The sequence below is a fragment of the Ammospiza nelsoni genome, chromosome 7 (genome assembly GCF_027579445.1).
Source record: "Ammospiza nelsoni isolate bAmmNel1 chromosome 7, bAmmNel1.pri, whole genome shotgun sequence".
Taxonomy (NCBI): Eukaryota; Metazoa; Chordata; class Aves; order Passeriformes; family Passerellidae; genus Ammospiza; species Ammospiza nelsoni.
The window spans coordinates 12,207,817-12,232,864 of record NC_080639.1 but is presented as its reverse complement, the minus strand read 5'-3'; the positions used below and the strand labels follow the sequence as shown (position 1 = coordinate 12,232,864).

At 43.3% G+C, this 25,048-nt stretch overlaps 2 protein-coding genes and 1 long non-coding RNA gene across 7 annotated transcripts in view; 2 read left to right on the top strand and 1 right to left on the bottom strand.

Moving 5' to 3' along the window:
- The window catches only part of RFTN2 (raftlin family member 2), a 29,825-nt gene extending 24,285 nt beyond the window's left edge, over positions 1–5,540 (top strand). For all 4 annotated transcript variants that reach the window (XM_059475731.1, XM_059475730.1, XM_059475729.1 and 1 more), the window contains one exon: positions 1,514–5,540. In XM_059475731.1, the coding sequence (XP_059331714.1) occupies positions 1,514–1,783 (270 nt within the window). In that variant the 3' untranslated portion in view covers positions 1,784–5,540. The remainder of the gene's footprint in view (positions 1–1,513) is intronic.
- Positions 5,541–6,248: 708 nt separating this feature from the next.
- On the bottom strand, positions 6,249–24,918 carry LOC132075366 (MOB-like protein phocein). 2 transcript variants are annotated; one of them, XM_059475734.1, is made up of 8 exons: positions 15,538–15,636; positions 13,535–13,597; positions 12,990–13,090; positions 12,309–12,351; positions 11,982–12,068; positions 10,332–10,411; positions 9,439–9,550; positions 6,249–8,594 (listed from the first exon to the last, which is right to left on the bottom strand). In XM_059475734.1, the coding sequence occupies exons 1-8, from the start codon at positions 15,595–15,597 to the stop codon at positions 8,463–8,465; spliced, it is 678 nt and encodes a 225-aa protein (XP_059331717.1). In that variant the 5' UTR covers positions 15,598–15,636; the 3' UTR covers positions 6,249–8,462. The 2 variants fall into 2 exon arrangements, with proteins under 2 accessions (XP_059331717.1, XP_059331718.1); XM_059475735.1 differs by lacking the exons at positions 6,249–8,594; positions 9,439–9,550; positions 10,332–10,411; ... (3 more) ...; positions 13,535–13,597; positions 15,538–15,636 and adding exons at positions 20,484–20,842; positions 21,388–21,477; positions 22,655–22,819; positions 24,667–24,918.
- Positions 15,942–18,679, top strand: LOC132075367 (uncharacterized). The gene is made up of 2 exons (XR_009418773.1): positions 15,942–16,171; positions 18,056–18,679. It is a non-coding gene; the product is annotated as an uncharacterized LOC132075367 (long non-coding RNA).
- Positions 24,919–25,048: the final 130 nt, after the last annotated feature.

The window sequence follows — 25,048 nt, the reverse complement described above, 5'->3', positions numbered from 1 at the left end:
TCAAAGTAAACAAGAAATACCTGATTTGCAGCTGTTTACATCAGGATTTCTATGTTTGAAATCTAAACAAAATGTGGTTTTTTCAGTACTAGTGAGTGTTTTTCTTCTCTACCAGAAATTTCATTATGCTGAGGTCATTTAGCTTGGGATAAATAGGTAACTGGGCTGAAGCTGAAACATTTAGCAGAGTTACATTTTCCTTCTGTTTTGCCAATTGCGTTGGTTTTCACCATAATTTTAATCCTCCATTACTTGGTTTCTTAGTCTCACAGGGTCTCTTTTCTGAGGATGGAGGATGTTATGTCCTCCCAGCTCATCTCTCTGCCTTCTTATATATCTGTGGGGCAGTGAGTTATGGCCTGGTTTGTGATTTATGTGATAGCACAAAAGCCTCTTGGGTTTCAAGGGCTGTACTGTCCCTGTGGACTTTGTTTGTCACAAACCATTTGTTTTTCTAAGAAAGGGTTCAGAGGATGAAATGCAAGATTGAACCATGCAGTGCTTGAGGGGGTTGTTTTTTTTCTTTTCTCTTTTTCTTTATTTCCCTTAAACAGATTTTTCCACCCTCTTTCTGTGACGTCCAGGCAAAACTTATTTCCTTCTGTTTCTCCTGAGGCAGTGCTGTTTCCCTTTGTTTAATTTCCCAGTGTTCCCTGTAACAGCTTTCCTAAATATGTTTCCTTTAGCCACACAGGCCATTGTTTTTACTGTTTCAGAAGCATTTGAGAAAAAGCTTAGCAATGTACAAAAGGGGGACACAAACTTGCTGAAGCATAGTAAAAGTCTGTAAAGTGTTTGTGGAGGTTTTTTTAAGTGTCTGCACTGTGTCCTTCTTGCACTGAAATGCAGCTCTGTGCTGAGGCTGGATTCCCTCTCAGCTCCATGTGCTCCTGCTGTGGGCAGGGCAGTGTCCCCTGGCAGACATCTCCTGGTGTAGCTGTGCCCGTGCTGAGAGCAGGTGGCTCAGGGCACTCCTGCCTTGCTGGCCCTGCTCCTCTGTGTGGCTCAGGGCACTGACATTATCTCTGGAGGGGCTGCACCATCACAGATCTCAGGAACTCAGGTAGCTCTTGATGCTGAACTGAGATAAGCCCTTAATTTATTGTTGTGCCTCAGAGAACCCTCAGCACAGTCTGGTAGCTCTATCATTTGCAGAAATCATGATCTGCTGACTTTCCTTTTTGACATTGGCAACCATCACTTCAACAGCAAAGATGTCAGGGAGTCCCAATGATAAAGTCAGACTGTATTAACCCTGAGTTCTCCTGTGCAAGGACTCTGTAGATCCCATTTCAAAGGACTGTATAGAGCAGCCATTGACTTCTATCTGCATAGATTTACTATGGGAATGGGAATTGCCTCCTAAGATAATGGCAATCTCTTGTTTCTTGAGAATTGCACTCGTGATTAAAATGCGGCTACACCAAATTTATCCATGATCCATTGCAAAGTGTTTGGCTCAGTTGTTTTTCCCCTACATAAACTAACATTTCAACTTTCTCTCATTTTTCAGAGGAAATCCTTAAGACAGATAACTGGGGAAGAAAAAGGCAGGGTGTCCAGCAGAAGTGTTGGATCAGACACAGCTACTTTCTGCCCTGTAGAAACTGGACAACCACCTGATGAGTTTCACCTGTCTCCTTCTAAACAATGTTGGATCAAGGAGGGATCTTCCCATTATGGAGGCTTCCCAGGATTCAGTAGCAGTGATGGAGTATTAAGGGAACTGGATGATGGACAGTTTGACCAGGAGGATGGAGTCACTCAGGTCACATGTATGTGATAAGTACGTAACTGCATCAAATGGACATGTACATAAATCACACAAATGGGTTTTTTTAAAAAAAACTACACTACTTTAAATACATTGGTATAATCCTATGACTGTTCCCAAACTCTTTTTTGTATTTTTGTCATTTTCCATGTTGAGTTAATCCTACTGTAGTAATAATACTACTGCAAAATAATTTGTTTTTCTGTCTGTCTTTAATAGTATAACTACATGACTTGGGTGATCTGCTAACTTGTTAATGCTTTTGACAAGCAAGGAAGCAAAAGCTGCAGAACAGTGACAGTTTGAATTGTGTGAGAGAGAAAGGAATGAGGATGTTTAGAATTTTCCACAAGCTGGAGGAATGCTTTTGGGTTTGTTTGGTTGTTTTATTGTTGGGGGTTTTTAAGGATGTTGTAAATATTGGTGGGGGAAAATGAACTGTCTGACTGTTGTTTAGTTTTTTTAATATAATTTTCACTTTTTTTCCTTGCCTAAGTTCAAAAGCCTAGAGAAATGTCAAGTCTTACAGTAGAGTGTTAATAATTTAAGCTGCATTCAGACTTGGTATGGACAGGAAAACTCAGGAGGCTGTAGGTAGGTAACTTGTTCCTGGAATATAACTTCACCTATGCAGTTTTCACAGAGTTCCTTGTACTTGTAAGCCAGGAGTTTATAACTTGTATTATAATGATGTATTCATAATGTACTTCTGAGTGGAAATTAAGAACTGCTCATCCCCTGAAAGATTAACTTGCAGTCTGCAAACATGTAGTTTGAGAAGCTCCCTAGGAAGCATTGAGAGCAGTGTGATGCTGCTAATGCATAGGAGGAAGACGTAGGCTGAACTTCATAGGCAGTATTAGATGGATGTATATATAAAATGTCTCAGCTAAATGTATCTCACACTGGATGAAGTGTATTGAGCTGCATCCAATACCAGACTTGATGTTCAGAGGAAAGGATCAAGTTGCTGTCCTTCCATCCTTGCTATGGGGAGGGGCTGCTTGCATTAAGGGAGATTAGTGCTGGCAAGGTGCTGTGGGGAGGGGAACAAACAGCAACTGCTTTTATGCTGCTGTCTGGAAGGTGTATTTTACAGAGGACAAGCCAAATAAAAATGCATCTCCAGAAGGTAAATGTGATTATAACTACCATGTGCATTTTTAATTTAGTTCTAGAAGAAAAAAAAAAAAAAAGTTTATAAATGCTCATCATTTCTAAGCTAGTGTAAAATAATTTGGTCAAAAGAAGTCAGAACTGAGCAAATGTATTCATAACTCCACTCTGTGTTTGCAGTTTGCAGTACAGCACACACATCACCCAGGGATTTTGGTACCTGTCTTTGTGTGTTGTGCTGCAAACGTAGATGTCATTAATCATTTACCTACAACACCCCATTCCCCATGGATGGCATCCCACCAGCTGCTGTGCACTCTGCCTAATCCACAGTGGTAGATGCTGGCACTAAATGCAGTGGGCAGATTAATGCAGTGACTGGAACACCAACAATTAACTCCAAATAAGCACCCCAGGAGATGGCCAGGATAGTGGAAGTTCAGCTGCAGTCTCAGAGCTGTTCAGCAAGAACATAGCTGCTTATTTCAGTAAGCAAAACTAATTAATGCAGAAAAAAAATATCATTTTATAGGGCAGGGGGTGTAGGGGGAAAACCCATTCTACTGACATAATTAGTATAGGGGAAGCTTAAAATAATATTGCTTTAGAGCTGCTTCCTGAGCTACTTAGAAAATTCTTAGTGGCAGGCTTGCTTATTTTTTCTTTGAAAGAACAACTTTTACCTGTAGCAGGTTGGGAGGTTTTCTTGCCAAAAAATCTACAGCTCTGGAGATGAAGCTTCAGCTACATTTTGCCGTTGCGTGCTGTGGGGAGTGATGGGAGCACCTCCAATAGGAGGTACAGTAAGGAACCCCTCTGGCAAAGGCTCTTCTCCCAGCTTTCCCACCAGCACCTCCAGGTCAGGGATGTGGGGCATGAGCCTTGTGCTCATTCCTGGCTGGGGCACTGAGGGAGGAGGATCCCTCTGCTGGGCTGGGTGTCCCTGCAGAGCCTGCCCAAGTGCTGCTTTCTCTTGTGGCACTTCTCAGGGAGCACTGGTCATGCTCACAGGCAGCAGGGATCTCCTCCATGGGACACAGATGGGCAAGAAATATGAAATACAAGTTACAGCTGTCTCTGGCAGAATGCCAGGGAACTCTAGCATGTTAAAAGTGGAGCAACAGCTGGTCTCATATAACCTGGAATATGTTGCTCTACTTCTAGAAGTATTTTTAATGAGTTATCCAAAACTTGTGTGTGATTTTAACCACTGGTCATTCTCCATACAAGTCCAATCTGTAAAATGGGCAAAAATTGGTCCAGAACTCCAGTTCTGAATAGTTCAAATTAGAGCTTTTAAAGTATATCAAAGAAATAACCTTTTATAAAGCAAGATCTGTGCATAAGATAGTTGACATTAGTGAACCCTAAATCAAAACTGAGCTGTAAGTATTTAAGTTACAAAGTATAAAGTAGTACATTTAATACATTTAATACAGTTACTCTTTCTAGAATGCAATAATTGGATAAAAATTACTTAATTTTTAACTGAGATCTTTCCATATCACCTGTTGAAAGGGCAGAAAATTCAAATAAAATACTATCTTTCTAAGAGAAATATTCTCCTTACAATTAATGGGATGTACACAGGAGAGACTTTTGGAACTAGGGTGGAAATTGAGTATGCCCTGGATGTCCACAGGTACACTAGAACATCACCACTTTCAGCAAGAAAGGTTTCTTTTAAAATTAAATAAAGCCATATTCTTTTTTAGTTATAGCCCTCAGTTTTGACTATGCTTTAGTCCTTGCTCATGAATCTCACGGGTGTTAACAATGCTGCAATCCTCTGGATCCTTTTCTGTCTTTTTAATGCAGTATAACTATGCTAAATTGTTTCCTCTGAACCCACAGAGCAATTCCTGGATTGTTAAGGACAGCTGGGCTTTTTTAATGTCATTTGTCTCATAGTATCAAAGTTGCCTGTGCTGTAGAATTATTCATCTGCATTGTTTGCCTTTGGCAGTCAGGGCAAGTTGTTTGCTCAGCCTGTGTGAGAGCAGTGCAATTATCTGACTTCATGCACTTGACCACTCATCTTCCTAAGGCTTGGATGCTGAAACTGAAAAAATTGAAAATGCTACTAAAACGAGTTATGGAAAATATTCTGGTTTGTTCCATGTAAAATTTCTGAGAGACAACTCTTACCTTACTTGGATGAGTGAAAAAGGGAAGGGTGCATTTTGGGTATAGGAAATTTGATTTCAGATCCTCCTCACCTGGCTGGCACAAACCAGAGCATTAAATTTTGCCTTTACTGGTGTGGTGACCAGTACTGTCCACTAAGTAAAGCAGCTTTGTGAATCAGAAGAATTCTCTGAAAAAAACAGTAAGTACACTTTCTGTAGTCAATAACAAGGCTTCAGCCAGGAGCCCTTGTGTTTGAAACGTAGTAGGAAAACCCCATTCCTGATTGTGACAACAGAAGTGCTCTGCAACTATTAGAAAGAAGGCAGCCATGTTCATGAACCTCTGCAAAAGACTGTTTATACTTTCTGATGCTTAAATTGTTTGGAGAGGGAATAGTTTTCTAATGTTTACAAACAGGAAGAAACTGTCCACAGTTAAATATTTTGTACTTTGCTTATAACTGTCAGAACAGTTTATTTACATACCTGGTCAACTGCAATAAATGGCTGCTTCACTTGTTTTTGGTCTGTAAAATATTTTCTTTTTGTAAAAAGATCTTGTTCAGATCTCTTCCATAGTTCATATAGGAAGGTTCTCACCATTAGAAGTACTTAGCAAATCAGTTCCCAGTTTATAGTGTTTGTCTCACACTGACATTGACTGGGTTAGATCAATGTATACCTTGCTTCAAGTTAAAATCACCTTTTTGCAGTCTTGTCTGAACAGCAAAGCCTGATAAGAGTTAATGCTATCTAGTAAAAGCTCATTAGGTTTTCCCTGTTCTTAGTATATTCATCTTTTGAAGGCAAAAAAAGGAGATTGCTGTCTTGACAGCCTAACACCATGGCTGATGTGCTGGAAGATGTGCTAAGCCAAAGGTGAGGAAAACCCCCAGTGACAAAGGAAGAGGTAATGTGCCAGTGAGTGTTTGCTTACAGCCTGTGTGACATGCAGTCAGAAATGTGATTATTCTGTGTCTAGAGGGCCTCGTCTAGACCTGCCATATTTTCACTGTGGAACCACCATGTTCTGATTCGGAGTGTGTAAATCTGAGGTCTGACTTGCAAGTTCCTAATGAGTATTTTATTTCTCTGCTTTGGAAAGAAAGACAACCTGAGTTGAGCACACCTTGGATCAGAGAGGGGGGAGCGCCCAAGGGTCTGTTGCAGACAGTTGCTGTGTTCTCAGACAACATGAAAAAAGAGAACAACTTGTCAAAATACAGTGGTATGGATAAAGAAACAGTTTAATTTTATCCTTTTTTTACAATATAATTCAAAGACAGTCTCAGTTTCCCTATGATGTAAAGTCTAAATTAAAACTGTTAATATTTATTAGACAAATCAATGGTTTGCTTAGGTTAACTGAAGTTTTATGGTACCATCCAGGCACATGTGTGTACACAGTACTCATGTAAACAATAGCAAGGGAAAATACAAGCAGTGTCTCACTTAGGCCTTATATAAAATCAGCTTAGTATAGCAAGTCAATTTTACAGTGCAAATCTGAATGAGAATAAACAGGATTCAAACTTCCAGAGTTTTGTTTTGAAGTTAAACTCTTAAAGCATAAGAGGAAGAGGTTTAAAATTTTAATGCAGTCCTGAGCACCACATCATTTTCTTCAATTTTGTAGAGGAAATGTAATTAGCAACACCAGTCCCATGTTTTTGCCTGTCCCAGTCACCACAGCCAATATACACATGCAGAGTGACTGTACAAAGGAGCCACACATGGATGGTCCTAGAGCAGACAGCAACGAGCTAAATACATTTTACTACCTCCAGAAAACATCCTCCTACCTGCAGTACAAACTCCAAGGTCTCTATCAAAATCAGGTAACCTGGTCTATACAAGGCAAGTTACAGCTAAGTGTATAGACAGTAACTAAAGCTACTTCACTCTGACAACATCTCATGCAATTACCCTGCTGACAGTTAAATACAATGATAAACATGAGACAAGAAGCTGCTGAAGAACACAGCTGTTGAAGTACTTAAGCTTAGTCTCTCAATTTTCTCATTGTCCATATTCCCTTTACATCCAGGTGATAACAGTTGCTTGAGGTGTGCTTGATTCATATAAAGAAAAATAGAATTTAAGGCATGTTTAGTATATTATGAAAAAACACTTAGTAAAAATATGTGGACTCCCTTCTTTCCATGTAAATGTAATGCAGAAAACAAAGTGTAAATTACTGAAACTAGCTGAGCTAGCCCATTGTGACCTGCTGAAAGAAATAAAGGGGGCTCCTGTCAACCTCAGAGAAACAAGCTAACTTCTTAAACAGCAAAGCAAAATTCATTCAAGAACACTGCTACTGCTTTTAGATCCTGCATTCATGTACACTTAGCAGTATTTCTCTTATATGCATCTCTAAAACATTTAATTCTATCTTTCTAGACAAAACACAATTAAGCAGCACTCATGGAAATTGTCAGTTATTGCAAATCTGCAAACACAACTTGAAACAAACAGGGAAACTGATAGGGAACCAGAAGCATGAATCCCAATCTTTCTGTCAATATGGTTAAGGTAAATGAAGAGAAACAAATGTACGTTGAAAACACAATTAACTCTTGCAAAGAATCGGGTTGGATGTTTCAGGTATGTAGCATGTGTTGACTAGGAATACAAGCAGAGACTGTGCCAGGGTGTTGTGTAGTGTAACATGAACAGCTGAGGTATAATCTGTAAGCAGTTGCCATAAATATGCACAGGTATTCTTTAGAGAGGTTGTGGACTGGAAATGGCAGAGGTCTGCCTTAACAGGACAACACCTGTCCCCTGCTGCACACAAACCTCCACTGCTGACAAAAGGAAAGTCCAGAAAGTGTGTTAGATACATCTATCAAGAATATATATGTTCAATACCATAGTGAAATTGTCCTTTTGGTTAACACTATAGATCCTGTTAGTATCTGGATGTACACATACAGCAATATGCATATCCAGAAGTAAATCTTCAAAGCCATTTTAAAAAAATAAAAGGTAAATTAGGAATAAGCTACATTGCAGGAAGCTTCCTGCAGAATTATATATTTAAGGTGATAACCTTTGAACTAAGACTTAATATAGCTACTGCATTACAAAATGGCTTGCTGTGAAATCTCACTTTTGCCCCACCCAATCAGACACATCTTCAGGATTGTAATTCAATGATTGTTTAGCAGCATTTTTAGAGAACTGTAAATTCTTTTATTAACAGGCATTATAAACAGATACTACTACTTTTATTTAAAAACCATGAGTGCCACATAGATGAATATACAGCTCATGAATAACTTAGAAGTATTTCCCATATTAAAAGGCAATGCACACAGCATACAAAAAGTATACTAAACAAAGCTATGAAGATACGTGATTGAAGTGTCTAAAGTGATATATACAGTACATAATTAATGTGTTTATATTCAGTACAGGATTCTGTACTGCTCTTGCCATTATGCCTCACTCTCCCCTGACACTGAATTTTGCACTTCTTCTTCCAAAATTGGTACAATCAGATTATCCTTGGACATGAGATTATACTTCATCACAAACTTAGTGAACCGGTGACACAAGAAAGTTTCATTCTGGAGGTGAAAAAAAGGGAAGAAAACAGTATGTACAGAAGAATTATTTTACACCATTATGAGGAACATGCTGAACAAAAAGCCTGCTCTATGTAATTGTCTCATTACATTTATAGGTCTTAGTCAAACTTAATTAGTAAAGTCATTACTACAAATACTAAGAAACCTACTGAAATTGAGGCTTCAGCCACAGCTCAATTTAACAGCACTTAGTGCATGTAGGAGGAATTTCAGAACCATACTTTTACATATTTAAATATATTCTTGTCTATCTCCAACACAACAGGGCACAATCATTTGTTCCAGAATCCTTCAGTGAGATTTGGCAAAGGTTCCCTTTTATATTTAGCTGTACCCCTTATCTCCTTTCTATCTATTAGTTTCTACTTTCCTATTAAAAAAGAAAAGTTACTGGTTGTGCACAAGTTGCCCTCAATTACTCTGATTCTTTACAATTACACAATTAGCATTCCTTAACTGTTGTGCAACGTACACAAACAAGAGATTATATATATTTGTAAGCAGTACTAACTGCACTCAGTGCTTGAATACATTCAGGATTCTTAAATACAAGCTGAATTTGAGTTGTCTGTAGAAAAACCTCCAATTCTGGCCTTTTATCTAAATGAAGGGAAACCATAACTAAATACACTAATTACATAAACGAATTTTTGTGTGTATATGTAAGTATAACAGCTTTTCAGTTCTTACAAAACTGGACTGTACTCTAATCAATCCTTCATTTGAATATAGAGAGTCTAGTAGGACTAAAATTATACAATTCCATCACAGCTGTAACTTTAGTAAATACCCTGTTTTCAAGATGTAATTTCAGACTACTTACTTCATATTCATCAAATATCTGCCGGTGATGAAAGTAAGCGTGTGAAAATATCCTGTAAATCCTTCGGCACACTGATCCTAATTTGGCTACAGAGGATTCCTTTATGCTAACCCTGTAAGCAGCAGGAGAAAGGTTACACAACTGTTCTAGTGAAATGACTACTAAGGTACATGTTGACAAAAATCTTGATTGTTAAAACTAGTCTGTATAATTGCATATGAAATTTAGACTTGTTGGTGCAAGCTCCACATTTACAAATTGTACTCTGACTACAAGTTGTATTACAACTACAAGAAGTTCTGCCTGTAACTAATCATCATCAGTTATTCTGGTAAAGGCTGGATCTCTGGTTTCTAGGCTTTATGGGCAAAGAAAAAAAAAAAAGGAGACTTCCAGTTGCACCTCCTTGTCTATGCCAAATTCCTCGAGAAGCACATTTTTGACTTCTCCAAGTTCTCTCTGATGTGCCCTGCTCATTCAGTTGCCTGTCTCTTGTCTTCTGCAATTGCCATGTCCCCCAGTAGGTTGGTGTTGGCTTCTGGAGGGTTTTGGTGCTGTCCTGTTGAAGGCATTTGAGGTGCAGCATCTGTCCAAAGGCCATCCTCTTGTTTAGGTGGGCACTACTCCAATGGAAGCCCCATACCACTAACAGGTATGACTAAAACAGTTTTTCCCTAAAAAGCATCCCTTAGCTCCAGTAAATGGCAAACTTTGAATAAGCCAGAATTCTTCCTGGGCTTAGAAGTGGCAATAGGCCTCCCAACTCCTCAGAGCTGCAGGATTTTTGATAGTTCCAACAGTAGCCCATGACACATGCATTTCATTTCTCCCTGGGCTTTGTCACTGTCTTAAGTTCCAACCCCTTCCCTCCTCCCAAGAGAAAATGTTTTTACCTGCTGGGGAAATATTTATTGCTATTCAGAAGACATGCAGCTCCATCAAGTGTGTGCCTGGTGTAGTCTATAGCAGGACACTACAGAAACAGACAGTGAGTGAGCACATGCATGACATTGTCAGAACTTGTTTAAAAAAAAACATCATATTTTCTGATGCTTTGAACTTCATTGGTCATTTTTATTCCCAGAAGTTTCACATAGCTTGTCGAAAGGTATAAATATATGTGTGTGTATATATATATGTATATATGCATATATATATATATATATATATATATGTATAACTACATTTCCTCCTTGAGTTATTTCTTTTCTCTGCTTCACAACCCATGAAAATTATTTCAAGAAAAGGTTACTATGGCAATGCCATTATGCATGTGAGTAGTGAATTCTATGCTTCTCCTTGAGCAAAGCTGTATAATAAAAACACATGCTAGGAGTACACTGAAAGGAAAGATGATTGTTACCTCACAGCTCATTTGTTTCCCACACAGTCAAGTTGCCAGACTTGTTCTTTTACAGGCTCTGAAACCAAACCTAAATCTATCTGTGCTTTTTGATTTGGCAAAGAAAACTAAAATCATACATGTAACTAAGTGTGTAACAAGCCATCCCTGGCTCTGCAATCAAGTACACCTCAAGGAAGAAAAGATAGACTGAGAGAAAGTATGTCCATTGTCCATTCACCAATTTGAGGAAAAAGATTTGTCAGTTCTACATTTCTCTCAGCAGTTCAAGGTTCCATCAGCCCCTCTCTGACCATAGTTGGTGGCTACTGCCACGGAAAACAGGAGATGAATGCTGCATGCTCAGAGATAAAAAGAAGCCTGAAGTTCTCCAGTCCAGCTGAGGACTACACTGCCAGACATGCCAAGGTGCTGACTAGGGGCAGGGGTTAAAGGAGAGAGTGGGAAGTTGGCTAAATACAAACATCTCAGGAAAGTAAAATCAGAACAAAACAAGAAAAAAGATCTTACAGGACAGGAAAGATGAGGTTAAAAAGAATCAATACCTTATTCTGGAAGGTGAAATACAAAAATAAATATGACAAACTGCACTACCATCATTACCAAAAGCAACAAAGACTTTCTGAAGGCAAAAAAAAAAAAGATGTGTCAAGTGTTTTAACAGAAAATTGAACAAAGTTTAAACTAACTGGACATGGAGGAAGACAAGCTAATGCCATGCTGATAAACCCACTTGACTAGAATCATGACTCCACCACCTTTTTGGAGTACCTGCCCTAAGAATGAGCACATGCAGTCAGGTTTGCAGTGTCAGGTTTACCCTGTGGATCAAGGCCAACGTTTGAAGATGAGAGCCCATTCTCAGCATGAACTCTTTATCAGTTAAACAAAGAGCTTTTTTCCTTTGAGTTTGAGGCAGGGTCAACACCAACCCAGAGAGAAAAGGGGAATGTGCAAAGCTGCTAATACTGAGGTAAAAAAGCAGTTTCTTTTACCTCATCCTGTTCCTCTGTAAAACACTACAGCATGGTAAAGAAGAGTAGCTCAAACGATATTCTTAACCCACATAAGCTCTCAGTTTGACTAGAGAAGCCACCTTTAAGAGGCTCCTCATGAACCTATTAACTGTGAAAGAAAATTCCTGCATCACTGGAGTCAGTTTTCCAAAATACATCCATACCTCTTTGGGAGTTTTATGAGCTGCACAAAGAAAAATCCACTGTTCAGTTGCTGTCATCTGAGTACACGTGTCAGGGTGACATTCACTCTGTTAAAACAATTGTTCAGTTAAGAAAAAAACCCCAGCAGCAAAAAGGAGCTGATCTTTTCAAATAATTTCCTTGCCCTGTCCACCCCCCAAATGGATTATTTGCCATATGCCCTTAAAATACTACAAAACCTCCAACCACTGCTTAGCCCTGCATGTATATATTTAGAAGAAAGCTCTGCAATCTACACAAAACTAAAGAGTCTCCTCCCTGACAAAATGTCTCAAGAAAAGAATTACCTGAAGCTTGACAGCCAGTCCATTGAGCTCAAGGCAGAATTGTCTAAAAGAAATTGAACACAGCAGCATCAAAATCAGCTATTTGTTTCCTCACTGCAAGTATCTCATAGAAAACAGCTTAGACACTCTGATCTTCATACCAGCAGATGGTTTTCTTACCCAGCTAAACAATTATATTTTAATTCTTCACAGACAGCAAAGCTTGAGTTTAACATATCATTTAGTGGAAGTATTGTACTGCAACTTAAAAAACCAAAAGTGGATAAAAAGGTTTGTTTCCTTACAAGCAGAAAAAGAACTGTAAGACACTCCTGCTGTGCCTGCCTATTTGCCTGCTAGTTTCAGGAAAAGCACTGGGAGCATCTGGAAATCACATTACCCATAGTGGAGATGGAGAACTGACAATACTATGAGAAAGTGCTATGGAAATTCATGACTGTATCTTCCTATTCCAGAAGTGAGGTGCAAATAGTTTCTTTTAAAGGAAACAATAAGATCAGAGCATATTATAAATCTTTAGAAGTAAAGGGAATTCAGAAAATAATACCAATATTTAACAGTGGAAGAATCAAATTTCATTTAAGTTAGTTTTGATGTGTCACTTTCAAATAGATTCACTACCAGCATCAATGAACAAAATTCAGAACCAAGACAGAATATTAACAACAGATGGATTTTTACCTTAGATGTTCATACTTCCATACACCTTCATCCTGGCCTTCAGGAGGTTCAAGGATCTTATCAATGTTGGAACAGTCTGCCCTTATGTTTTGTTGAATATACTGGGGAGGGAGTAGAAATTAAACTAGATCTTGTTGTAATAACAGTAAGAAAGTATATTCAGAACATTACATCTTGGAGGGGCTTAATTTTTACTTAAATTATTGACAGACTAAAAAGTTCAAAAGTAGATGGGCAGGTTAAGGAAACTGGTATTAAAAATGCCAGATCTGAAAAATGCCTTTCTTCAATTAAAAAAAAAGTATAAGAATGGAGAAACCCCCACCATTTTCTTTAATCTGTTTAAACCAGACATGGGAATTTAAGTTATTTCTGGAAACAAAATTAACCATTAATTTGTTAATATACATAGGTGCTTAGCAAATTCACTGCTGTGCAGCAACACCCTAAGCAGATAAATAGCAAGCCCTGTTCAATTTTATATTCCAGAACACAAAACCTGGGAAACTGCACTCATTAACAACATTTCATGTAAGCAGCGATACCTGCTGGACAGCTAATGTACTATCCATTTCTTCAAAGGATTCATCAGGCCAGTTGTAGAAATCCTGTTTTGAAAAAAGAAAATTTAAAGCAATGTAACAAAACCAGAGGGGGAGGAAGAAAGGCACACAGCCTACAATAAGCCTGAGCATGCAGGAAAATAGAAGGAGTTGATACAATTCCAGGAAGCTTCATGTGAACAGAAGCAGCACACAGTCCTGGCAGGAAGAGGGAGAGAGGATTTGCACTCCCAGCCCTGCAGCAGCAGCATTAGCACACCTTGAAAGGAAAAGCTCTGCATGGCTCGGCAGGTGAGCAGCCCCGCCGTACCACCCAGAGCCTGCGTCTGTTCCATGAAATACAGCACACAGCACCCACTGCAGGTGCCACACCAGGCAGCAGCAGGCAGGAACAGGTCTGCAGAGAGCAGCAGCACACTGCTTATGAAACTCAAACTCCCAGTGGTGACACAGCAAGAAAAACATCTCTGAACTGAGATCACGCAACGCTGTGCTGGCCTAACCTGGTACCACGTTCCCACCTCACCCTTGGTATGGTCAGTGTGCCTTAATTAAATTTTCTGGATGCTCATCAGCCTTGTTAATGATAAAGCCTTGCTGAAGTTTCACCTCAGATCCAGCTGCACCTGTGTGCTGCAGCAGTCCACCTGTGCTGCACCATGATCATCCCAACCACAGGCATTTTCTTACTGTGCATTTTTCACATCTAAAATCTGGTGCTGCTCCCTCATATCATGCAGAGATGCTGCATGTCAGCTTGCTGTAGTCATCCCAGCAGGTGCAATGACTCAATGAAAATGTCCCAACAGCAAAGCTTGGCAATCTGTTCCTGAGAAAGCAAGTCAGCTCTGGCAGAAATACCTCAAGTGCATATCCACTGTTGAAATATCATTACCTAATTGTATTTGCAAACTGAACAGCTATACCAGTGTCATCCAAAATAAAACATTTAATACAGCCACACACAAAGAAAAATCATGTCTATGGAGAGAAATTATCATCACTGTACACAAAACTCTTCAATCTACATGAATTTCATAATAGTTGACCAAACCTAGGTCTATGTCCAGCTGTTTTTCAGAATACCCCAAATTTATCAAAGGCACAGATCTCCTTCTCACACAGGAGACATTCTGTCTCCTTTACATATTAAACGTGCATAGAATGACCTGATTTACAGGATTGTGTAATAATTTTACCTCTCTGCTATGACAAAGAACAGGAGAAGACACTTGTCATACACAGCTCCTTTCCCACCATGAGATCCCCTCCCAAAAGCACAGGGGAAAGCCTCACATAGAGGTTTGACAGATCATCTCTCTGCAATAATCTAAAAAATGCAGTTTCCGTGTTTGAAGTGTGCCTGTTCCAGCTGACCGTAAAACCTCAGAAACAGATTAATTCCATTTCGATTAAGAGAAGCGACGTGACAGCAGAATTTCCCTGTGTGCAGTTACGTAAGGGAGGGATGACATCCCTCTGGGAGGGCAGGCAGGTACGGTCGCTCTGACGGTGCCGAGCTCCCCGCGGAGCCCAGTGCAGGGTCAGGAGCTCCCTGCCGGTATTTTCAGAGCAGGAACAGCCGCAGTGCCTGACAGCACCGGGGAGCCGCCCTGCCCGCCCCAGCCTGCGGCGCTCCCGCCCGGCTCTCGCAGGTGTTCGTTCTCCGCCCGGCCGAGGCCCCCGCCTCCCTCGGCCAGCCGGGCCAGACGCGACCTCCGCTCCCAGCCCGCAGCCTGGAAGCCCCGGCGGCCTTTCCGCCGACCCCGCGGGGAAGGAGCCGCTGCCGGGTCTCGCCCTCTGCCCCGCGAACAAAGCGATCCCCGCAGCGGGGCCGCCGCCGCCCCGGCCTCAGTAGGCCCGGCGCGGCCCTTGGAGCGGCCCTCGGCGCCGCCCCGCCGGCCGCTGGGCCCCGCCGGCGGCGCTGCCCGTGCCCGCTCGCCCGGCGGCCGGGGCGGCGGCGGCGGCACCACCGCACAACTCACCTGGGCCTTGGTGCCCGGGCGGTTCCGCCGGAGCACGGCCGTGCCCTCCGCCATGACCATAGCGACCGCGGGGCCCGGATGTGCCGTGGGGCCGCGCGGGGGGGGCGGGGCGGGGAGGAACAGCCGCGGGGCGGGGCGGGAGCGGGCCTGCGGAGGGAGGGGGGGCACGGCCAGAACAGCCGCGCGCGCGGCGGGGGCGGGCACGGGCACGGCTCTCGCGAGAGAAAACGGGAGGGGTGAGTGGGGGTGGCCGTGAGGGGAGGCGGCGGTGGGGCTGCCTCGGTACCGTCCCTGCCCCTTCCCTGCCGGCAGCGCTATCGCGCTCTCCTCCGCGCGGCGCTGGAGGCCACGGTTCCTTCCCTGTGAGCGCGGTGTTCTGCAGGTCCCTCTGTCAGAGCCGAGCTTTGTATTCCGGAGAGACAACACTGACACCCCCACACCCACAGAGCCGGGACTGGGGAGGTTTGGGGCGGCCGCTCGGTGCTGCGCGGCGGGGCCGGTGTCGCAACGAGAGACCCGGGTTGCGAGGCAAAGCCTCGCACAGAGATTGAGTGGTTATTGGGAAATCCATCGTATTTCATCCCGTTTCATCAGCATCCCCTGCCAGCCTCGGCTGTGCATGCGCTCACGCAAGGTTAGTCCTCGCTTGGGTCTGTACAACCGAGCCCCTGATGCTATGTGCGAGACCAACTATAAGGATGTGGAATTAAAATTATTCAGAGTTTAATATTCAAGATTAATTTTTAAAATAATGAGTAAAACCCTACCCTAGCGAGGGTTGTTTGGGGCCAAATAATTTTAAAGTAGGTAGGAAGCCTTTCTAGGTTTCCACAGGCAGGATTGAGACCCTGTGAGCTCGGTGTGCAGAGGGCACAAACTGCTGCGCTAATGGCAAACAGAGTTAGCCCAGGTTTCAAGGGTTACTGAGCCGGGTGTTGACTCTATTTGCGAAGAAAACAAAAAAGACACTGTTACCTCATAACTGGCTGATAAATACGGCTCCCTTACAAGCAAGAAAACATTTTGAAAGACTGGAGTGACTTATAGTATTTCTGTAGTGTGAGAAGAAAATTATTTGAAAGTTGTTCTATTTCTACCACGTTATAAACACGTGGTAGAAATGAGTACAGAATAAGGAGGGGTGAATTGCTTCTGCCTGTGTGCAAGAACGATGAAGCAGCGAGGTATCGTGAGACGCCTCCCTCACACAACCAGGGAAAAAATGGTGGCAGCTGTGGGGTATTTGCTGCAAGGTGGAGGAGGCTGCTGGCTCCCTGCTCCCGTCCCTGCTCCCACCGCATTCGGGGTGAGTGCTGGTTGTAGTTTCCTCCTTCACTCAATTATTTTGCTATAAATAACACGTTAAAACCCCTTCCTTCTACCCAGTGAGAACTACAAATTGTGAAACATTTCTAGATCGAGAACACTGACAAGTCTCTAACTAGGCTTCCCCGTCAGAAAGAGAAGTGCCCTATGGATGCTGACTGGGCTTGGGCAAGGCCGTGAGCAGGGCCCTGCCTCGTCCCGGGAGCGGGACCATGCGCGGGCAGCAGAAATGGGTGACGGGGTCAGCAGTGACCGACCCGCGGGTTCTGTCGCCGGCAGGGCAGCTCCTCTCACGTTACACTGTAACGCGGAGCTCGGCGTTCCCGCCTGCAGGCGCCTGAGCTCGGCTTGCACTGGTTACTTTTTTACTCCTGGCCCGCATTCCTGCCCCAGGCACGTCAGGGATGTCAGCTCTTCGGGTCGTGTGGCGAAACCCAGCTTGTGTAAGAAACCATCGAAAGGTTTAAAATTCTGAGAGAAATTGGTGTATTGGAACGAGGAGTAGAAATGTCCTAGTACCTCTTTAGGCCAGCTGTATTCCAACATTATTTTTTTATGAGATTGATATTATTATTAGCCAGTTTTGAAACACAAGCGGTTCTAGCTGCCTGAGTCCTTCAAAATTCAGCAGCTTGTTTGCATTATTCTTTTATTATTGTGGTTTGGTTTTTTTCCTATCACCATATTCAAGGTTTAACCTTAAAGCACAGAAAAATTGGGGACTTGATATTTCCATTTGTCCCTGACTTTTATTTCATGGCCATCTTGCTTTTAACATGGAAACAAATCTGACCGTGAAGAAATACCAGTCAGAGAAAAATATGTCTCTGTTAATTCAGTCTGAAGATGGTTCATGGGTCTGCAGAAAAAAAAGGAAAGAAATCTGCCTCGTTTATTGAGATCTTAAATTCTATAGGGTTATCTTGTGCTGCTCCTTGATAATTAACCCTGTATTCCTGGAAGATGCTTATTATTTTTATTTCATTCAATTTCAAGCTGTTTTTGAACAAAATCTGAACAAGGGTAATTTCACTTTTGGGGTTTCAGCTGGTCTTCCTCTTATGGCCTTCACTAATGAAAATTTGAATATTTGGCCAAAAATTAATCAGCCATGCATGTGCTGTTAGGGACCTGTCTTGTCCTTTCTTTTCTTTTGGCATATAAATGGTCCATCCTTTTCTTACTGTGGCAGGATGACACAACCAAGGTGAGAAAACTCTGAAAACACTACAGCTGCTGAGAATGGAAGCTATTCTGAAGTGTTAGGAAAAGAAAGTCACAAAAGATGGAGTCCACCTGGTTTCCTTGGGATTCAGACAGACTGAAGAAAGACTGAAGACTGTATCCCCTCATAAAAGCAGGGGCAATATGCAGCATTTACACCAAAACTACAGTTTTTAAACCATGTAGAAAACAGTGGAAAGAAGCCTGGTTTCCTACAGGAAGAACACAGCAAGGAAAGAGGGTTTGTGACTGTGTGTCCTTGCCTGAGGAACCCGAGGGATATGGGATTTGGCACACTGTCATGGCCTGACAGGCGGTGACACAGATGGATCCCCTTGGCTGGGTGGCAGTGGCCTTGTCCTTGCTCCCAGTGAGAGCATTGTGGTGCAAGGATAGAACATTCCTGTCACTCCAGCAAGTGTTCCACTGTGTCCTCCATTTAATTAGGCCTAGGAACACTATTTTCCCCCCACATCCATCAATTACTTATTCCCACGAAGTGTGACTTCTGTTTTAAATCACCTACATAAACTGTACTAGATACAGCCATGCTAAGTTTAATAAATAGGCATTTTATATTTTATTTCTATAATGAATAGGCATTTTATATTTTAATAAATAGGCATTGTATCAAGCTGCTGAAAACCTACTGGGCTGAAAGTGGAGCTGGGGGCAGCCAGGTTGTGTGGTGAGGGCTCAGAGTCATCCTATGCAGTGTGTGTCTTTTAGAGACATTAGGGAAAGAAATGCTGGAATTTTAAGCCTAAACATTTCTCTGTTGGCAGTTAACTCCTACTGCACCTTGAGATGGGGTACAGTGTCTCTAAGCTGTGTGTAAATCTTTTAGATACCTTCTCCTCTTTGCTGTGTGACTGCAGCAGTGCCTGCCTTATCCTGGGAGATAAAGGCCTGCTGGCTGCAGTGGGAGATAATGCTTCCCAGGGAGTTTGTGTTTCCTTGCACAATCAATTGTCTTGCAAGGTCCCTGGGGTGTGATTATCTGAAGTTTCAGCTTGAAGTTGCAGTGCTGTAACTACTAAAGTAAAACTGCAATAGGGCAGATTTCAAGATGTAGGTCTTTTATACTAAAAAGTGTATTTTGATTAATTTAGCATCTTCTCTGTCTGTCCACAGTTCAGTGCAAATTTAAGCCCCAGAGCAGTGCCTGGTCTGTTTTCAGCTCCAGAGCAAGCAGAGGGAAGCAGCCAAGAGCAAGCACCCCACAACAAAGGGGAGCAAAAGCCATTGCAGCCAAGCCTGGCAAGTGCAGCTCCTGCTGGAATGGCTGGGTGACCAATGGCACCTAGGGAAAGGCATGGCTCCAGCTGACCTCTGTGCTGTGCAGCTGATGGCAGGGACTTTGTGCTGGCAGAAAATACATTGTGTTACTGTGTCAGAGCTTGAGTCCCTCACTGCAGCATCTGAGTGGAGATCTGAAAAATATTTTGTTACAGTTCTTTACTGGTACCTCTGGCATTAGGGTTATAATGTATCTAGCAGGCCTGAGTTCCAATCAGCTCGACTAGAGAGAAAAGTGAAATTTAACTCCTGCCATTGAAGTTTCAGCAGCAAGAAGCCATGTTCTGACTGATTTCACTGGGACTACCCCAAAAGCACTTTAAGGCACTGTCTGTTCTTGGGCTGCACTAATCCCTCTGTGCACTCCAGCTTTGAAAGCCTCCTCAGAAATAGTGCAGATCTGGGTGCTCCTGCACATACAACCCCAAATCCTTGTCAAGGCAAGAGGAGGTGGCCAGGAATATGCAAATTTAATTGCTTCAGCATTACCTAAATCAATGTCTTGCTCTTTAAGAATAGTTTGTTAAGGGTAAAGGAAATGTAATTTGTCAAAGCAGGTCTCTCTTGAGTTAAGGGAAAGTTCAAGGTCTGGGTGTGATGGTGTGGTAATCAGTAAAGAAACTTCATTTAAGATCAGCATCTAAGATCAGCATCAGCCCCACTTCTGCCTGGTTAACAGCTGCTTTGTTTTTTTTTTTTTTTTTCTATTGACAAAGTTTAGTGAGTGATAAGTGACAATAACCATTAATTCTTATCTGCTCCATCTGGGAACTGGATGAGTCTGTTCCAGCACAGACATGACTGGTACCAAGCTCCTTCCAACTGCAGGGGACAGGCTGTTTGTGTGCCTTAACCTTCAGTGTTTCAGGGTCTGCAGGCAGAAGTTACAAGAACCCATCCTATCTCAGGAGTGCAATGTGCAAGGGAGCTGGATAAAAGTCCTCAGCAAGCCTGCATCAGTCTGGTAACCATTTTAAGGTCATTTTATATAAACTTGGTGAAAATAACATATTACTACCACTGAATGGTGCAGAGAGCTCATTACACAATTGAGACTCAGTTTCACTGAGCAACAGCAGAAACTGAGACAGAAGCAGTTTAGTTTTAGCAGTTTATTGTAAAGACCTTTACAATCTCAGTACAGAGATAAGGATATAAAATGATGTTGTTTGGGATAATTAAGGCTGGTTGGTGGTCATCCAAATTTCACTGTTCAATGGAACTCAAGCAAGAGCAACTGATTTCTGACTGTACATATTTTTATTTGTGTTCCATCGTTACAGTGAGATCATGAGTTATTTCAAAGACTCAATGCCTGTTTATTATAAAATAAAGGACATTATTTACATGATGAAAGAAAAATTTCAGCTTTTTAGTGGAATGGATGACTGATACTGCAACAGGTTTAGTCCACGTATTTCCCAAGAATGTCACCATCTCTAAACAAGTAGTAGTCCTGTAAAGAAAAGAAACATTAGCTTCGGTCATGTAAATATTTTTCTTGTTTTGCAAATGCTGTCTTGTTCTGAGTCAGCATTATTGCAGTCATTAAGTACAAAATCAAAAGCAAGCCAACCAAAAAGTCAACATGCAGAGCTAGTCTCGAAAAAGTTCTTTTTCTTCCTAAGATACTCCTTGGAAGCTATCAAGTTACTACGTCTAGCAGTGGGAAAGCACAAGAACTGCTAGAAAACAATGCTGCAGGCCTTCCCTGCCAAAAACAAGGATGCCCCCAGGAACTCCTAAGCCTTTTTGGATTCCCTCTAATATGCACTTGACATGTGGAACATTTTGCCCACCCAGCAAAGGTCAGGTCAGAGGTTCCTGTGGTTGCTTCCCTTTAAGCAGGGGCAGAAATAGCAGTAGCACAGCTGTCAGAAGGTGGCTGGATCCAGCTGCTTTCTTTCTTGAATGGTGCCAACAGCACAAAATACCCACAGTATTTATTACTGCTGTTTCAGGAACCATTCTGCTTTGCACTTACAAAGCTGGGAAACTTACCTTATCTTCCAGTACGATCTTAGTACCACCATATTCTGGGAGCAAAACCTTTTCACCAACTTTTACACTCACTGGCTGAATCTCGCCATTCTGAAAAAAGAAAAAAATCCTTACTTTTCTCTAACAGAATTCCTCCAAACTACAACAGTCCATCCATGCACAGAAACATTCAGGAAATCACAACTCTGCATTTAGTTTTGACTGTAAAGACAAGTGTGAGGTCTTTGCTTGACTTCACTTAAGAACCATGAAACCCCCTTGTAAAATCAAGGGACAAAGTCCATCTCCATATTCTATAGCCAAGGATAATTTCCCTAAGTGCCAGTTTAAAAAGTACCTTCCCATTTCTGTAACTTTGACCAACTTGTCTGTTGCCATCAATTCAATTGTTTAGAAACACCTGATAGAGTTTAATTATATTTTTTATTATAAGCAAAACATTAACACATTAGTCAAACATTATCACCCTTTCACAACATAGGCTGTTAAAAGTCAGATCCTGACACAAACCAGCCTGGGATGCAGAGAGGGACTCATGGTAAAGAAAGGCCAAAGCAATGTGCCCAGGTTGAAATTTCAACTGGACACTGGACACTGCTCTGGTGGGGAACCAGCCCTTCTGCTGTGGAAGCCCCCAGGCACTGGCCTTGGTGTGAGCTGTCTTATTTCCATATACATATCCAATGTGCAAAATTAACAAGCACTTACTCAACACTTATTTGATTGCTGACTTTCTCTAATCCAATAAGCCTAATCCTTATGGACAATGATATTTTGCACAGCACAAGGCAGCCAATAAATAGCTATCTTATATTTTGTGGAACCCCCACATTCTGGGGTTCCACCCTGCTCACAAGTCACAGACATGTGAGCATGTAATAATTTTAACAAAGAAGTCTGCTGGTCCCTCAAGGTTTTGGCTGAGATGTGATGAAACAGGGTATCACACAAAACACTGTCTACATATTTAAAATAAACTAACACCACCAACACCTCCTGAAAAAACCCCCACCACCAACAGCAAACAAAAGAAACCCCACTCCAATTTACAAATGATTAAAGGAATTCTGGAATTTATTTCAGGACAACTTGAGATTTCTACCTGCTTTTTGAATCCCTACTTGTAATTTCAGCCATCACAGTCATCCATTTTTGTGAGCCATCACCACTTCTGCACTATAACCATCCCACTCCTATGGCAATATTCCAGCTACCACCACCCCATTCATTACTGGTTCTACCCAAAGGGAATGCTTTGGGGAATTACCTTTCCTCTGCCTCCAGATCCAACTGCTACTACTGTTGCTTGTAGTACCTTCCCTTGGGATTTTTCTGGTATCATGATTCCTCCTTTGGTTACTGTCTCTGCTGCACATCGCTCAACCAGTACACGATCAAAGAGGGGAAGAAATTTCCTAAATGCTTTTCCTGCCTGTGGAAGCAATTGTACATTGTAACAAGAGAGCCATTACAACAAAGACTGCAATTAAAAGGAGTTTTAAAACCCCAACACATAATGGTTTATTTTGAGAGAGATGAATAGTGTAAGACAACTGCTAGGCACTTATTTAATAGCAGCAAATACGAGCTCTGATTGCATCAGAAACTCCTGAGGGCACAGGCAGATGCTGGGCAATCCTGACAATTCAGCTGCAGGAAGATGTACTCCAGCTGGGGAATAAAGCACCCACGGATGAGCAGACTCCTCTGCCTGGAAAGGCCTCTAGGCTTTTAACAGCGCCCCTTAGTTGCTATGGCTTGGTGAACACAATTATTGATGATTACAGGAACTGCATTTCTCCAGTTCACAACCAGATCTAATGAAGATTAAGGACTCCCTGGGAGAGCTGCACCTGTACTTGTGAACAGGTTTAGAATACAGGTCTAGCCAGGTGCCCCACTGTCAGTTTTTCTTAGGTGCTTTGAAGCATTACCCTTTCACCAAAAAAATAGTGAGAACCTGAAGCCTGAGCCACAGTGCTAGTACTTACACCAACTTCTACAGAGTCAGAAAAATTTACAAGAAAGTTTAAGTCAAGGCCCTGAAAATGAGAAGGTAGGCATCCTTCTAGCTCAACTGCTTCAGTATCTGCTTCTGCTTAAGCAAAGTCAAGGTGAAGGGTTTTTATTAAGTTGTTGGATTTTTCCCTCACAATTGGTTTAGGTTTGGAGTTTTTTTGCAACTACTGTCTGCTATCTCTGCATTTCAGAACCAGCAGTCTAACTGCCATAGGCGAGATAAATGCAAGCAAATGCACTTATCCCAAACGCACGGGGGTCAGGAAGAAGGAACCTGCTTTGATTTAGAAGGAGAGATATGGCAGGTTGCCAAGTCACATGGACATAGAGCTCCAGTGGACAGGTACAGAGCCCACGCTCAGAGAAAGAGCTGGAAGGGCCTGGCATCCGTGTGCCCTTTGCTGCCACTCATCGGCATCCACACACCCTTGAGCAGCGGCAGAAAGCAGAGTCACGGGCAGAGCACATGGAAGATGCTGTATTTGACTGCTGCCAGCAGCACAGGGATGGAAGATAACCAAGGGAAAAGGCTGCCAGTTCTGTACGTTTCCATTCTGACAGATAATATCGCTGACCCTCCTTTTTAAGAGCTGTCTACGTTTACCAGAAATAAAGCTGCCAGACTTATGACCATCAATATTTTACACTAAGTTTTAATTCTTCACGATATTATTATCCTAAGAATCAAGTATCACTGCGAGAACAAGGGCAACTCAGTGAAACTCTCCTTCTTCTCTATAAAAAATTTTACAAAACTTATAGAAAAGAGAGTTGCGGAGCGTGGCACAGGTTTCTTGCCTATCTCCGCAGAGACCCGCCGTGGCCTGCGCGGCCCTGCCCTGCAGCGCTGCTGTCACGGGGCCGCTCCCGTTACTGCGGCGGGAGGCACCCTGAGCTCCGGTGTGCGCGCAGCCAAAAGCAGCCCCGGCAAACCGCCCGCCACGTCCGGCCCGCAGCCCCCGCGCCTGCCGGGGAGTCGCCTCTGCCCCGCGGACTGCGTGACCTTGCGGCGCCGCCACCCCCCGCCTCCATCTTCTCCCGTCCCCCCGCGACCCAGCGCTGCCCGCGGGCACGGCGGGGACCGAGCACACCCGTGCGCGGCTGCTCGGGGCCCGGCAGCGACCCAAGCGCGGGGAGGAGCAGGGGCGCCGCCATGCCGTGCGGGCTGTGTGTCCCCGCGCCGGCGGGCACGCGGGTCGGAGCAGCCCGGGAGCGGGGCCGCGGCAGCGCTGGGGAGATGGCGGCGGCCCCGGCACTCACCATGATGCTCCCGCGCCGCCCGCACCGAGTGACCGCGCCGCCGCCAGCACACACGTGAGGAAGGTCACGGCGTGCGCATGCGCGACCGGCGCCCCGCCCCGGGGCGGAGCAGCCCCGACCCCCTCCCCCGGCCCCGGGGACGTTTAGCGCCGCCGTTTTTTTTCAACTTCTGCGGCACCATCCCAGTCCCGGGAACGGCTGCGCCCCGGCGGCACCGCGGACCCGCCGCACAGTTCCCGCGGCGCCCCAGGCCGGGCCCCGCACGGAAGTGAGGTCAGCTCACCTCTGACCCGCGGCGGGCATGAGCGTTCCAGAAGGTTCTGGAATCGCCGGGCCCCGGAACATGAATGGTTCATGCTACAAGCCCTTACCGCATGCGCAC